At 61.6% G+C, this 11,836-nt stretch overlaps 1 protein-coding gene across 2 annotated transcripts; it reads left to right on the top strand.

Moving 5' to 3' along the window:
- Positions 1-619: 619 nt before the first annotated feature.
- On the top strand, positions 620-9,620 carry SH2D5 (SH2 domain containing 5; the record flags this gene model as incomplete). 2 transcript variants are annotated; one of them, XM_079697671.1, is made up of 10 exons in its annotated part: positions 620-725; positions 3,245-3,373; positions 3,710-3,790; positions 4,273-4,347; positions 5,393-5,539; positions 6,824-7,072; positions 7,199-7,373; positions 7,744-7,852; positions 8,345-8,504; positions 9,417-9,620. In XM_079697671.1, exons 2-10 carry the CDS (start codon positions 3,287-3,289, stop codon positions 9,618-9,620), a joined length of 1,287 nt encoding a protein of 428 aa, XP_079553797.1. In that variant the 5' UTR covers positions 620-725; positions 3,245-3,286. The 2 variants fall into 2 exon arrangements, with proteins under 2 accessions (XP_079553797.1, XP_079553798.1); XM_079697672.1 differs by lacking the exon at positions 620-725 and having other exon boundaries at positions 3,242-3,373; positions 3,707-3,790.
- Between the last annotated feature and the right edge of the window lie 2,216 nt (positions 9,621-11,836).

The following is an 11,836-nucleotide window of genomic DNA, read 5'->3' as shown; positions in this document are numbered from 1 at the left end:
CACCCTGTGGTCCAGGCAGGTAGGAGTGGCACCAGGGGTTGTACTGGGGGCAGGGGGCTCTTCTGTGCTGCTGAGCCAAAGCTAGTGGAGCTGAGGCAGGTGACTGAAATGGCCCTGGCAGCCCCAGACCATCTGGCCCAGGAGGCAGTCGGAGAGAGAAAGCAGCTGTTTTGCTGATCAGATCCACCCCCAGCACCGGCGGTGTTCCGGGCCACTGCCCCTGCTTCCTCGCCTCACCTGCCCCTGGATAGGCTGGGACCCACCAAACTCCTAAGGTGGACACCCTGCTCACTTGGGGGAGGACGCTGCCATGGCCTGGGGAAAGAGCCCCAGAGACCCAGGCTTGCTTCCGAGCTCCCCCGTACGCTGTGTGACCTTGGGCAAGTGACTTCACCTCCTGAGCCACCATGTGCTAAGCTCAGAGTCTGCAGGCTGAGTGGTCTCCCACGATGCTGGAAGGTGGGCCCTCCTTATGACAACCATTCAGCTACAGTGCAGTGCAGCAGAGGGCCTCTGTCTGTGACCCTCGAGGTAGTCAACTCATCCAGTTCCCTGTCTCTAAGCAGGGCCACCTGGAAAACCTCAGAGGAGCAAGAGAAGGGCCCCAGTCTCATTTCAAATGTGTCCGCTTAGGAAGGTTCTGGCCCAGAGCCAGGCTCCTGTGCAAAACCTCAGAAAAACAGGTCTGATCCAAAGGGATAAGTGGGTGTCTGTGCCTGGAACAGGTAAGCGGATCTGTTTCCAGGGTTAGGGTGAGACTGCACCCTCCCTGGTCCCCTGGGCAGCCCCCAACTTGAGGCCTGGAGCCGAAATGCACTGTACCTCTCAGGCTTGGGGGGAAGAAACTTCCAGTTTTCCCGGGTGGGGGAAGGATCAGGTAATGGGGGGTGACGGGGGACCCATAAGAGGGCCAGTGGCCTCCCCACCCGCACCCCACAGCCTGCACCCTGGGGTGTCCCCAAGGAAGCTGCGGCTCTGGACCTGGAGGGAGGAGGCTGTTCACAGCCTTAGACACAGCTGTCCTGGCCTGTGTGTGTGCCATAGCCCTCGTGGTTCCTTTCCATCTTAACACTCTTAGCATCTGAGGGGCTGTGTCAGCAGCGCAGGCAGCATGTGAAATGTGCTCCCCATCTCTCCCTCCTCCCATCTCTCCTTTATCTCTTTTTCTACTGTCTTTCTGCCCACTCCTCTGTTCCCACTTCTGTTGGCTGCCTTTTCATCCTGGGTTCCTTCGCTCTCTCCCTTTTGCCCCGTTTGGTTTTTGGTCTTTGCCTCCTCTGTCCCGCCCGCACCCACCCCCTTCCCCCACCCCGCCCCGCCCACGGGTTCCGGGCATCACAGCCCAGGATGTGATTATGAAGTTGAAAGGCGAGTTCCCTGGAAGCCCCGTCTCCATACCTGGAACCGAGGCCACATAGCTGTTGTGCCAGTTACACACCTAACTTGCTGTATTTAAACGTAAAATGACAGTAGGTAACGGACATGATGTGAAAAATAATTAGGATCAAAAAGTAGAGAGGTGCCAGGAGGGCGGAACCAGGAAGTCTTCAAAGGGACCATGCAGCCTTTATTTGCTGGCTCTTCCCTTACTGGCCGCTCACCGGACGTGGTCGATTGCTGCTGGTGCCCCCACCTGGCCTGAGCCTGGGGTTGAAGGTCAGGGGCAGGCTGAGGTAGGAGCCGTTCCTGGGCCCTCGGCGCTGAATCAGCTCCAAAGCACCCAAACCCTCCTTCTCCAGGACTCCTGCAGGTGCGAGAGCACACCTGGGATGCACCCATTTCCTGCCCAGCACCCTGTCTGATCCCTGCTTTCTCCTGGCAGGAATCATGGCCCTCAGGCAGGCCCCCCTCCTGGACTGGGTGGTCTCTCCTCAGGTGTGGCCTGGTGCAAGGAGGACACTGAAAGTGGCGAGACCTCGCTGTCCTCCAAGCTCCTGCCTGACCATCAGGTTTGGGGGTTCCCCGTCCCTCGTGAGACTGTACCTGTTGATCACAGCTCCGAGCCTGGCAGGCATCGTGCTGGGTTCTGTGCCTCCATTCAATTCTCATTGACTCCTCATGTTATCCCAGGTTTGGGGACAAGGAAATGGAGGCTCAGAGAGGTGAGGCAGCTTGCCCAAGGTCGCACAGGATTTGGACCCAGGTCTCTCTGATCCCAAGTGCAGTGATTACAAGTAGCCCGGTGAGACGGAGCCCGCCAGGATGGGGGATGGAGGTGGGGGTCTAAGTTGGCCCCAGGGAAGCCTGAGGGAGCTGAGTCCCTGGGACCTAGGCAGAGGCATTCATCCATTCTGTCTGTGACGCATTTATTCCACATTCACTGAGCACCAGCTGTGGTCTGAGCTCCGACAGGGAGTAAGTGCTCTCCCTGCCCTTGAGGACGGTGTAGAAGGCAGCTTTCCTCCTCTTCCCCCCCGGTGGATCTGGGAGAGGGGCCCCAGGAAAGACCAGAGCCTGGCATGGGCTGGGGCAGGGCTCCTCAGCACCCCCGGGGTAATTGTCCACCCTCCCTACCCCCTGCCTCAGCATCAGTGTCCGGTCTGGTTGGGGTGGGGTCTTCTGGCAGGGCTGGAGTCAGGCTGGGCGGAAGGAGGCAGGGCCCTGTGACGCAGCCTTGGCCATCCAGTGCCCCCTGCCCCCGTGGACTCCAGAGCTCCTGCCCTGGAACCTGCTGTGGCTCCCCACTGCCCACAGGGCAGAGCCCCAGTGTGACATTTAAGGCCGATCGATCCCAACCCGGCTGCTGCTCTGCCAAGTTCTACCTCAGGGCCCCAGCTGCCTTCACTCCTCCGTGCCTCTGCAGACTGTTCTCGCTGCTGTCACAGCCCTCCTCTTGGGTGCTGCCTTCCCAGGCTGTCCCCCTCCCCTGGCGCTTTGCACAAGCTGGTTACATGTCCGCACCCCCTTCCTCCAGCTCTTTCCTGAAGCTCACTCCTCAGCGAGGCCTTCCCGGCTGCAGTCAACCCCGGCCCGCCCTTCATTTCCTCCTCTCTGCTTTATCACCATCTAGCATATTCCATATCTTACTTATTATTTAGTTTACTGTCGGCTCCATGAGGGCATGCAGGGAGTTTGTCATTTAGGTCAGGGCCGTGTGTCCCCTGGGTCCCAGCGCCCGGGATGCTGCCTGGCACACAGCCAGTGCTCAGGCAGGGTTTGTCGGATGCAGGAGCTTGGTGGCCTCTGACGGGCGCTCTGAGGCTCGACCGCCTGGGCACCAGCCCTCCTTCCCTGCCCTTTGCAGCCTTCTCTCCTGCGGACCCTGAAGCCGGGCACCCTGGGGGCCATGCAGAAGCCCGGGGCGGCGGGCCGGAGAGCCTCCGACTGCGGCCCTGCCCCTCATCGGCCCAGGTGCATCACCAAGTTTGCGCAGGTGGGTGGGGCCGCCCCACGCGGTGGGCTCCCGTGGGCCGTGACTAGGTGGCAGGCCCTGGGGGTGGGGAGGAGCCGTGGGTCACGGGCCTATTTCGGTGGCCCCAGCTCTGGAGTGTGTGTGCACGGATGAGGCGATGGGGCCGCAGAGGGGCCGAGCGGCTTCACCAGGGAGAGTAGCAGAGCCCGGACTCCGAGTCCGCGCTCTGTCACCGTCCACAGCCTACCCGACAGAGCAGAGTGCGTGTGTGGAGGGCGATTTGGAGGACGGGGGTCAGGAGCCATGGGCCTGACTCCCTGCGCCGCCCTCCCACCCCCCCACCTCACCCCCAAGCAGTACGTGGGCTCCTTCCCCGTGGACGACCTGGACACCCAGGAGAGCGCGTGGCTGGTGCAGCAACAGCTGTGGGCACTGAAGGTAGGGGGCTGGGGGCTGGGGAGCGCACTTCCCTGCGGGGGATCACAGCCTTGGGGGGTCGGCCTGGGAATGGCCCCGAGACCCTGTGATCCATCCCAACCTCCATTCAGAGAGATGGAGCAAGTGAGGCCCAGGGAGGGGCAGGACCAACGCGGTTCTGAGAGATGGGCCCAGTCAGGACCACACCCGGGCTCCTGGAGCCACGCCCCTGAAGCCCCGGGGCCCCCTCCCTTGGGCGGTCATGACCTGTGCCTCACAGGTGGGAGAGACGGGGCGGTGGTCATAACATGGCCCAGGGGTTGGTCTACCAGGAGCCATCCACACTTCCCTGGCTCCTTGGGGCTCCCTGTCCAGGGCTCAGTCCCCTGGCCGCTGGGGTGGAGTTGGCTGACCAGCCCAGGGGGACTAGTACAGAGGCTGGGCTGGGCAGGGCAGGGGCTGGGAGGTAATGTCTGCCCCCCACCAACTGTCTCCCCCCCCAGGACTGTCCCCGCCGCCGGGCTGTCATCCTGAAATTCAGCCTTCAGGGCCTCAAGATCTACAGCGGGGAGGGCGAGGTAGGAACCCGTGTGGGTGCAGGTGAGGACCGGACAGGTGTCCTGCTCCCTGGGAAAGCACTCGCCTCCACCCAGCCCTGCACTGCCCCTCCAGCCTCCCCAGCTGCCCAGCCTGCTCTGGGCCTTTGGATGTCCCCTCTCCAAGGCCCTCCCGCCCTGGCAAGCGTGGATGACAGTTTCTCCTCCCTCTCACCCGCCGGCCGCCAGCCCACCAGAATCTCCGGGGGCCACCTCCTGGCCTGAGCATCAGGACCAGCCAGCCCCATGAGGTTTCTCTGGGTCCCCGGGCTTGGCCAGTGGGCTGTGGCTAGCCTCTCATGACTGTGGAACAGGGCCAGGCAGGCTGGAGGCCAGATGGGAGCCCCTGCTTGGTCTGCCATCCTCCTCTTGGTGCAAACCAGTGTTTGATGAACACTAAACCGCGTGCCAGACTGTGAGACCCACGACTCCGGCACCACTCACCTAGGACTGGTGCAAATGTGTGCAGAGCTGTGCATTGCGGGGCCCTGGGTTCAGGGCCTGTGCCACCTGCACGAGGTCTCGCTCACCCCCCAGCCCCACTTGTCACAACAAGGACTCAGAGAGCTGCCCTCACCGGCCCAAGTCACCCGGAGAGTGAGTGGCAGAGCCAGGATTTGAATCCCGGTCACCTGACTCCAGAGACCAGGCGTGCAAGCCCAGGGCTGGCCACAGCTGCCTGTCCCCGTGACCCGCAGGCCGTGAACCCTCTGCCCCTCAGCTCCATAGCTTGGCATGACCACCCTGGCCAGCAGGTTGGCAGCAGGGAGCAAGGGACCCGAGCTCAGGTCCCCTGTGAAGGATGAGGGTTCCCATGTGAAGCGTGGTTTGGGCAGGCCTGGAAGGAGGGCAGAGTTCTTCACCCCAGGAGCAGGCTGGGCCCGAAGCTGGGCGAGCAGGCTGGAGAGCAGACCCGGGAGGCCTGCCAGCGGGTGTGCGGGGCCCTCGGGGCTGGCACAGGCTGGGCGGGCGGCTGCAGGCCACGCGGCGGGTCTGACGGAGGCCGGTGTGCCCGCTGCACCCCCAGGTGCTCCTGATGGCGCACGCCCTGAGGCGCATACTTTACTCCACCTGGTGCCCAGCCGACTGCCAGTTTGCCTTCATGGCCCGAAATCCCCGGAGCCCGGCCAGCAAGCTCTTCTGCCACCTCTTTGTGGGCAGCCAGCCTGGAGAGGTACCTGGGGCCCAGGGCAGGGGGCGCAGCACTGGGGGGTGTGCTGTGCATCAGTGTGGGTTCCAGGGACCGAGGCCCTGGACGGCTCAGCCAAGCTGGCCTGCGCCCCCTCCAGGCATGCACCCCTTGCCACCCTGGCTCCTTCTGTGGCCCTGCCCTCTGAGGACTCCCTCAAAGCGAGTCAGTGGCCTCAGCATTCCCCGAGCTTGGAGGTGGGGACCAGGCTGTGCCCTTAGAGATCGGAGGGTCACACTGCCGGGCCTTTGCCCTTGCTGTTCTCTCTGCCTGCAACCGCTTCCCCTTCTCATCCTGGCAAATTCCAACTCGCCCTTTGAGGCTCAGCCCGTGTGTCTGTGGAGCCCACCTTGAATCCTCCAGACCGCCCCCCACACTTTCTGCGGTCCTGGGACACGAACTGCACTCTGTCACCGGTCTGTCCCTAACTACGGTCACTGGAATTCTTTGAGAGCAGAGGCTGGGTCCGGGCCTTGAACTGTTCCGGTGCTTGGCCCCGTGGAGAGAGTGGGTGGGCGGGTACATCCCGAAAGTCAAAGCCAGTGTGGCCGCCATGAACAGTGGAGCCTCGGCAGCCAATTGTTTGGCAAGCAGAGGCTGGGCTTGGTTCCGCCCAGCAAGCATTTGCCATCACCCCTGTATGTCAAGCCCTGTGCCGGCCACTGGAGTGACAGGTGGCTGAGACGTGGCCCTTGATCTTCTGGAGCTCACAGTTCCAACGTGTTGGGCCTGGATGACGTGTGTCGCGGATGGAATGTGTGGGCCCCAGAGTGCTGGGCTTCTCCAGGGGGGTTCCTGTTGTCCATTTCATTAAAGGGGCACGGGGAGGTGGGGAGGAGGAAACTGAGGCGCAGAGATGCCATGCTGTACCCAGGGTCACACAGCAGCTCCTAAGTGACGGAGCCAGGATTGGATCCCAGGTTCTGTGACTTCAGGGCCTGGGCTCTTAGCCACTCCTCCAAGAGGGTACAATGCACAGGGTGAGGGTAGTAAACCTAGGGGTAGGAGTGCATTTAGCCCATGTCGTCGCAGCTCCAAGCATGATGCCTGGAACAAGGTAGACGCTCGGTATTTGTTAAATGAATAGAGGAAGCTGGTCGGGGATGCTGCACGGTGGTGAGGTTTTGAGGGATAAGAAGTTTTCCCAGGAAGAATGGGGAAGAGCATTCCAAGCCAAGGGGCTGCATGCCCCCCTGGGGAGTGGGCTGATGTCTGAGGAGCCCCCAGGAAACCTCCCCCAGCTGAGCCCGCCTCCCTCTCCCTCCCCAGGTCCAGATCCTGCACCTGCTGCTCTGCCGCTCCTTCCAGCTCGCTCACCTCTTGCGTCACCCTGAGGATCGGGCACGGCCTGAGCCCTGCCCGGGACCCGTAGGGGACGTGCCCCTGAAGCCCCTGCCGGGCCCTGGGGGCACCCCTGGCCTAGTGCGGGAACCCCTCGGCGGTGATCAGCTCTCCCAGCACGTTAACGCGCTGGTCTCCTTCGGGCGGCTGCCAGCAGAGGGGCCTGGGGGCAGTGGGGTACGCGGCACGCCAGCCAGGGAGTGGGCCATGGACAAGGGAACTGGGCGAAGGTTTGGGGATCAAGAGGGGCGGGTGGCTGGGCCTGAGTCTGGCCGTCCCTGCGGGGTCCTCTTGGTGCCCTAGAAGGAGCCGCCGGAGTCGGAAAGCCGCGGGGGCGCCCGCCACGCCCGCCTGGGGAACCCGTACTGCTCGCCCACGCTGGTGCGCAAGAAGGCCATCCGCAGCAAGGTGATCCGCTCCGGGGCCTACCGCGCCTGCACCTACGAGACGCAGCTGCAGCTGTCGGCTCGGGAGGCCTGTGAGTGGCCGGGCACGGGTGCGCGAGTCGGCGAGGGTGGGCCTGAGCGTCCGCGTCTGCGGGGCCGTGACTGTCGATGCCTGCGCCTGGGAGTGCTGAGGCCTCGTGTCCACGCGAGGGAGGGCGGGAGGGCGCAGCCGGGGCTGCGTGCCCAGGGGCTTGCAAAGGCGACTGCGCAGCTGCCGCTGTGCTGTGACTGGGGAGTGGCTGTGCCTGGGGATGTGCCTGGGCGCCGCTGTGCCTCTGGGGAAGCAGGATGTGTGCAGACTGGGCCGGGAGCGGCGGGGGTGATGAGGCCTGTGGGCGTGGGCCGGGCTGGGCGCGGGAGGGGACCACCTCCCTTCCTCTGAGCCCTGGATGGTCTCCATAGTTCCTGACGCGTGGGAGGCCTGGCCCCGGGGTCCTGGGGGCCCCTCATGCCTGGTGGAGAGCGAGGGCAGCCTGACGGAGAACATCTGGGCTTTTGCTGGCATCTCCAGGTAGGAGGGGGTGCCCAGCCCTTTTGGGGGGCGTCAGAGAAATAGGCTGTGGGCTCCCCTAAGGCCCTGAGATGTGTCCATCCCTGCACTTGGGCGGAGGCCTCCTGACCTCGGGACCTCAGGCCAGGGGCTTCCCCACCGTGGGCCTCAGTTTTCTCAAGTGTGAAGTGGGGATAATAAAAGGACCTTCACTGCAGGGCTGTGGAGAGGATCAAATGAGGTCATTCAGGTAAAGCCTTCAGCGCCTGGCCTGTCACAGGGAATGGCTCCCGACATGCCAGCTCTCTACCGATTGGGTCTTGAAGTTGTCAGCAATTAGGACCCCCTTGGAAACCGTTTAGAAGGGAAGGCTAAAAGCTTCCTTCCGCGGCGGGCCTACTGTGGGGCAGGCAGTGTGTTTACGATGCTGTGGAGCCGTGATGCCATTAAGTGAGCTGAGGCTGGGTCCTGAGTGGGGGCCCCGCCCTCAGCCTCTCCCCTCTGCCCTCCCAGGCCCAGTGCCCTCGCCCTGCTGCGGAGAGACGTGCTCGGGGCCTTCCTGCTGTGGCCTGAGCCAGGCACCAGTGGCCAGTGGTGCCTGTCCGTGAGGACACAGTGCGGCGTGGTGCCCCACCAGGTCTTCCGGAACCACCTCGGCCGCTACTGCGTGGAGGTAAGAGCGCTCCTGGCCCTGCCCCTCGCCCTCCAGCCCCGCCCTTTTCTAGCCACTGAGGTCCTGAGCCCTCCTCATCCTCATCCCGAGCCCCCATTGGCTCTCTCTGGCCCCACCCCTTATTTAACTCTCCATCCCGCTCTCTCGTCCTTGGCCCTTCTGGCCCCGCCCCCACTGGCCTATTGGCCCCCCCTGTACTCTGCTGGCTCCACCCTAAGGCCTCTCGCTCCAGGGAGGTAAGAGTCTTGGGCTAGGGTCGTGCCTCACATTTTTACAGAAATCCCGGCTTTTAAAAAGTCACGCTTGGGCTTCCCTGGTGGCGCAGTGGTTGAGAAGTCCGCCTGCCGATGCAGGGGACACGGGTTCGTGCCCCGGTCTGGGAAGATCCCACATGCCGCAGAGCGGCTAGGCCCGTGAGCCATGGCTGCTGGGCCTGCATGTCCAGAGCCTGTGCTCCGCAACGGGAGAGGCCACAGCAGTGAGAAGCCCACGTAATGCAAAAAAAAAAAAAAAAAAAAAAAAAAAAAAAAAAAAGTCACGCTTTCCCACACCCTAACTCATCTTTTAGCGGTAGAGGAAACTGATCAGAGAGGGTAGAGGCTTGTGTAAGCTCACACAGCCTCCGAGTCTCTAGGTCTGGAGTCTTGGCCTGATCACAGGTTTCCAGGGACCGGTGGGCAGGAAGGACTTTTTAAATGTGTGGCCTTACTTCCACGCTGAGTGCCTCAGTCCTGTCCAGGCTGGGAGGAGAGAAAGGGAGGGAACCGGGGTGTGGTTCTGCTGTGAGCAGGACAGTGTCCTCTCTGGGCTCGAATATCCTCCTCCCTCCTGGGGCAGGATCCTGTGTGAGGGGGCGGTTGTGTGGAAGGGGGAGCTGGAGCTGAAGTCCCTTCCCCTCGTCGTCCCCACCAGCACCTGCCGGCTGAGTTCCCCAGCCTGGAGGCCCTGGTGGAGCATCATGCTGGGACGGAGCGCAGCCTCTTCTGCTCCCTCGACATGGGCCGCCTGAACCCTGGCTACGAGGAGCAGGACTGCGGGCCCGAGGGCAGGCTTCCCCGGACGCTCCGGCCCCTTGGCCATGCCAAGTCCGAGGCAGAACTGCAGGGCCTGGGCTAGGACGCTGAGCCCCACGCCAAGAGGCCCCGCCTCACCCTGGCTCCTGGGCCTCAGCAGGCTCTCTGCTCTGCCCTTCTCCCACCCCGCTGGGCACCAGTTCCATCCGGTCACTGCCCTTTGGACCAGTCTTCCATCACTACCCTGCCTGTGGGCGGAGCCCCGAGAGTGGGGATTGCCAGTGGCTTCTCACAGGACACGGGCCCCCGTCAGGATTGCAGGAGGGGCAGGCAGAGCTCCAGGCTTCCATGAACTTGCTGGGTGACTGGATGCTTGTCTTCTCTGGGCTTCACCTTACTCCTAGGTGGGGAGCTTTCCAAGGTGGGCGGGAAGGTTTGCTCCAACAGAGGTGGAGCCCTCTCCTAAGGAGGCCAGGCCTTGGGGCCCTGACTGGGCATCTCCAGAGAGCTCCTGACCAAGGCAGCCAGACATGTGAGGGAGAGGTATCTGGGGAGGCAGGAGTGAGTTCTCACTTTGGGCGAAGGCGTGGGGACGAGCCACCTCCGTGAGAGAAACAGGGATGATGTGGTGGAGCTTGGAGGCTACATCCAGGCTAACGGAGCGAGCCCTGTTTCCCATGTCCTTTGAGGCTAAAGGAGTCTTCCCTTGAGTTCTGAAGAGTGGGGGTTAAGAGGGTGCAGAAAGGGCAGGACGGACAAAGAGCCGTGCCACCCAAAGCCCACACGCAGGTGGACACCTGTGTGCAGAAAGGGATGTGAACGGGCCGACAGGGCAGAGAATCTCAGTGAACCTTCAGACTAGGAAGGCTGGTTTTTCTCCACTCAAAATCACTGACTTGTGGTTCCTGCTTACTTGGAAGGGATGTCCCAGTCTTATCCCCACCCACACACCCCTGCCCCACCTGGCTCACTTTCTTTGGCCATTTGACCGGGAGGGGCCAGCAGTGAGCTGCAGGCTTAGAGGGGTGACCAGGGTCCTGCTCCACTCATTCTGCAGGCCAGACTGGGTTTGGTGGACGCCTGGGAAGCCCCCCAATGGTGGCATTTCCCTTAATGGGCATCTGTCAGGGGCCACTTCACTAGGCCAGCCCCCTTGGGGATGGGGGTCAGGGAGGAATCATCCAAAGGTAGAACTGATGTGGGCCCTGCCAAAGGGTACTTGACCTCAGCAGGCAGTGGGGGTCCATCCAGGGAAATAATGCTAGTCTAAGGCAATGGCCCTGTGGTGATTGACGACGGATCTGGGTATTCCCCTGTATAAGTAAACTTGACAGACAGGCATGAATCTACCAGATTAAGATAGGGAGCAAGTTCACTTTGGATGAGCTTCTATTCCTGAGGCAGAGGCCAAGTCATGAGTCTGGGGGCTGCCCTCTCCCCCATCTGGGGAGGGGATGTGACTGCTCAGCACCTTGAAAGTAACAGACTTCTGACTCCTGGAAGGAAGAGGGCAACCCCAATGGAATAAAAAGAAGGGAGGAGCCTCAAAAGTTCAGGCCTGGTGTTCCCAGCTTACAACCTCCAGCTCAGCAAATGGTCTTGGCTGGGGCCTTGTCACTCTTGTCACAAGGGATAGGAGGAGGCTGTCCTTTGGGGGTTCTTTTCACTGGAACCACAGTACTGATTTTATACTGAATGTGAGTGGGAACCCAGCCTCACTTTACGGCCATTACTACCAGAACCCATCTCCTCCCTGGGCAAAGTCCTGGTCCCTCGTGGGAGACCCCAGGCTCACATTTCCCTGGCAAGGAGAGGGGTTTGGTGACATGGGGCCCAGGATTACAGCCCTGGAGTCTCGCACATTTAAGAAGACCTGATAACTGGTCTTAACCTCTATAAGGGATGGATTTTGTTGCACAAGTTATCTGTGTGGACAAGGTGTCAGGAATGTTCCCAAAGTACTTTAACATTCCTTCACACAGCATTTATGGATCACACAATACAAAGGTTTTTGACCCACGTGTGCAGACGCCTCAATGTCTTAATTATAGACCACAATTTTCTCTGTTCCAACCAGTGTCACCTGGGTAGCCCAGCTCTCCTTACTGTGTGGACTTGAAATAAATAAAATGCATTTCTTCGGATTGTATAGTACAGACTTTTCCTTTGAAAGGCGAGGTCTTTGTCCAGTTTGCCGGCTTCGCTTCTGTTTGCCAGCCATACCTTCCACTGGTGCTGAATGATGACAGAGAGAGATCCTGTCCTCCGGGGCTCAGGAGGTCTTGAAAGAATTGGGTAGGTAGATTCAAGCAATGACTC

This window comes from Hyperoodon ampullatus (assembly GCF_949752795.1).
Source record: "Hyperoodon ampullatus genome assembly, chromosome: 2".
Lineage (NCBI taxonomy): Eukaryota > Metazoa > Chordata > Mammalia > Artiodactyla > Ziphiidae > Hyperoodon > Hyperoodon ampullatus.
This window is presented reverse-complemented; position numbering and strand designations above follow the sequence as displayed.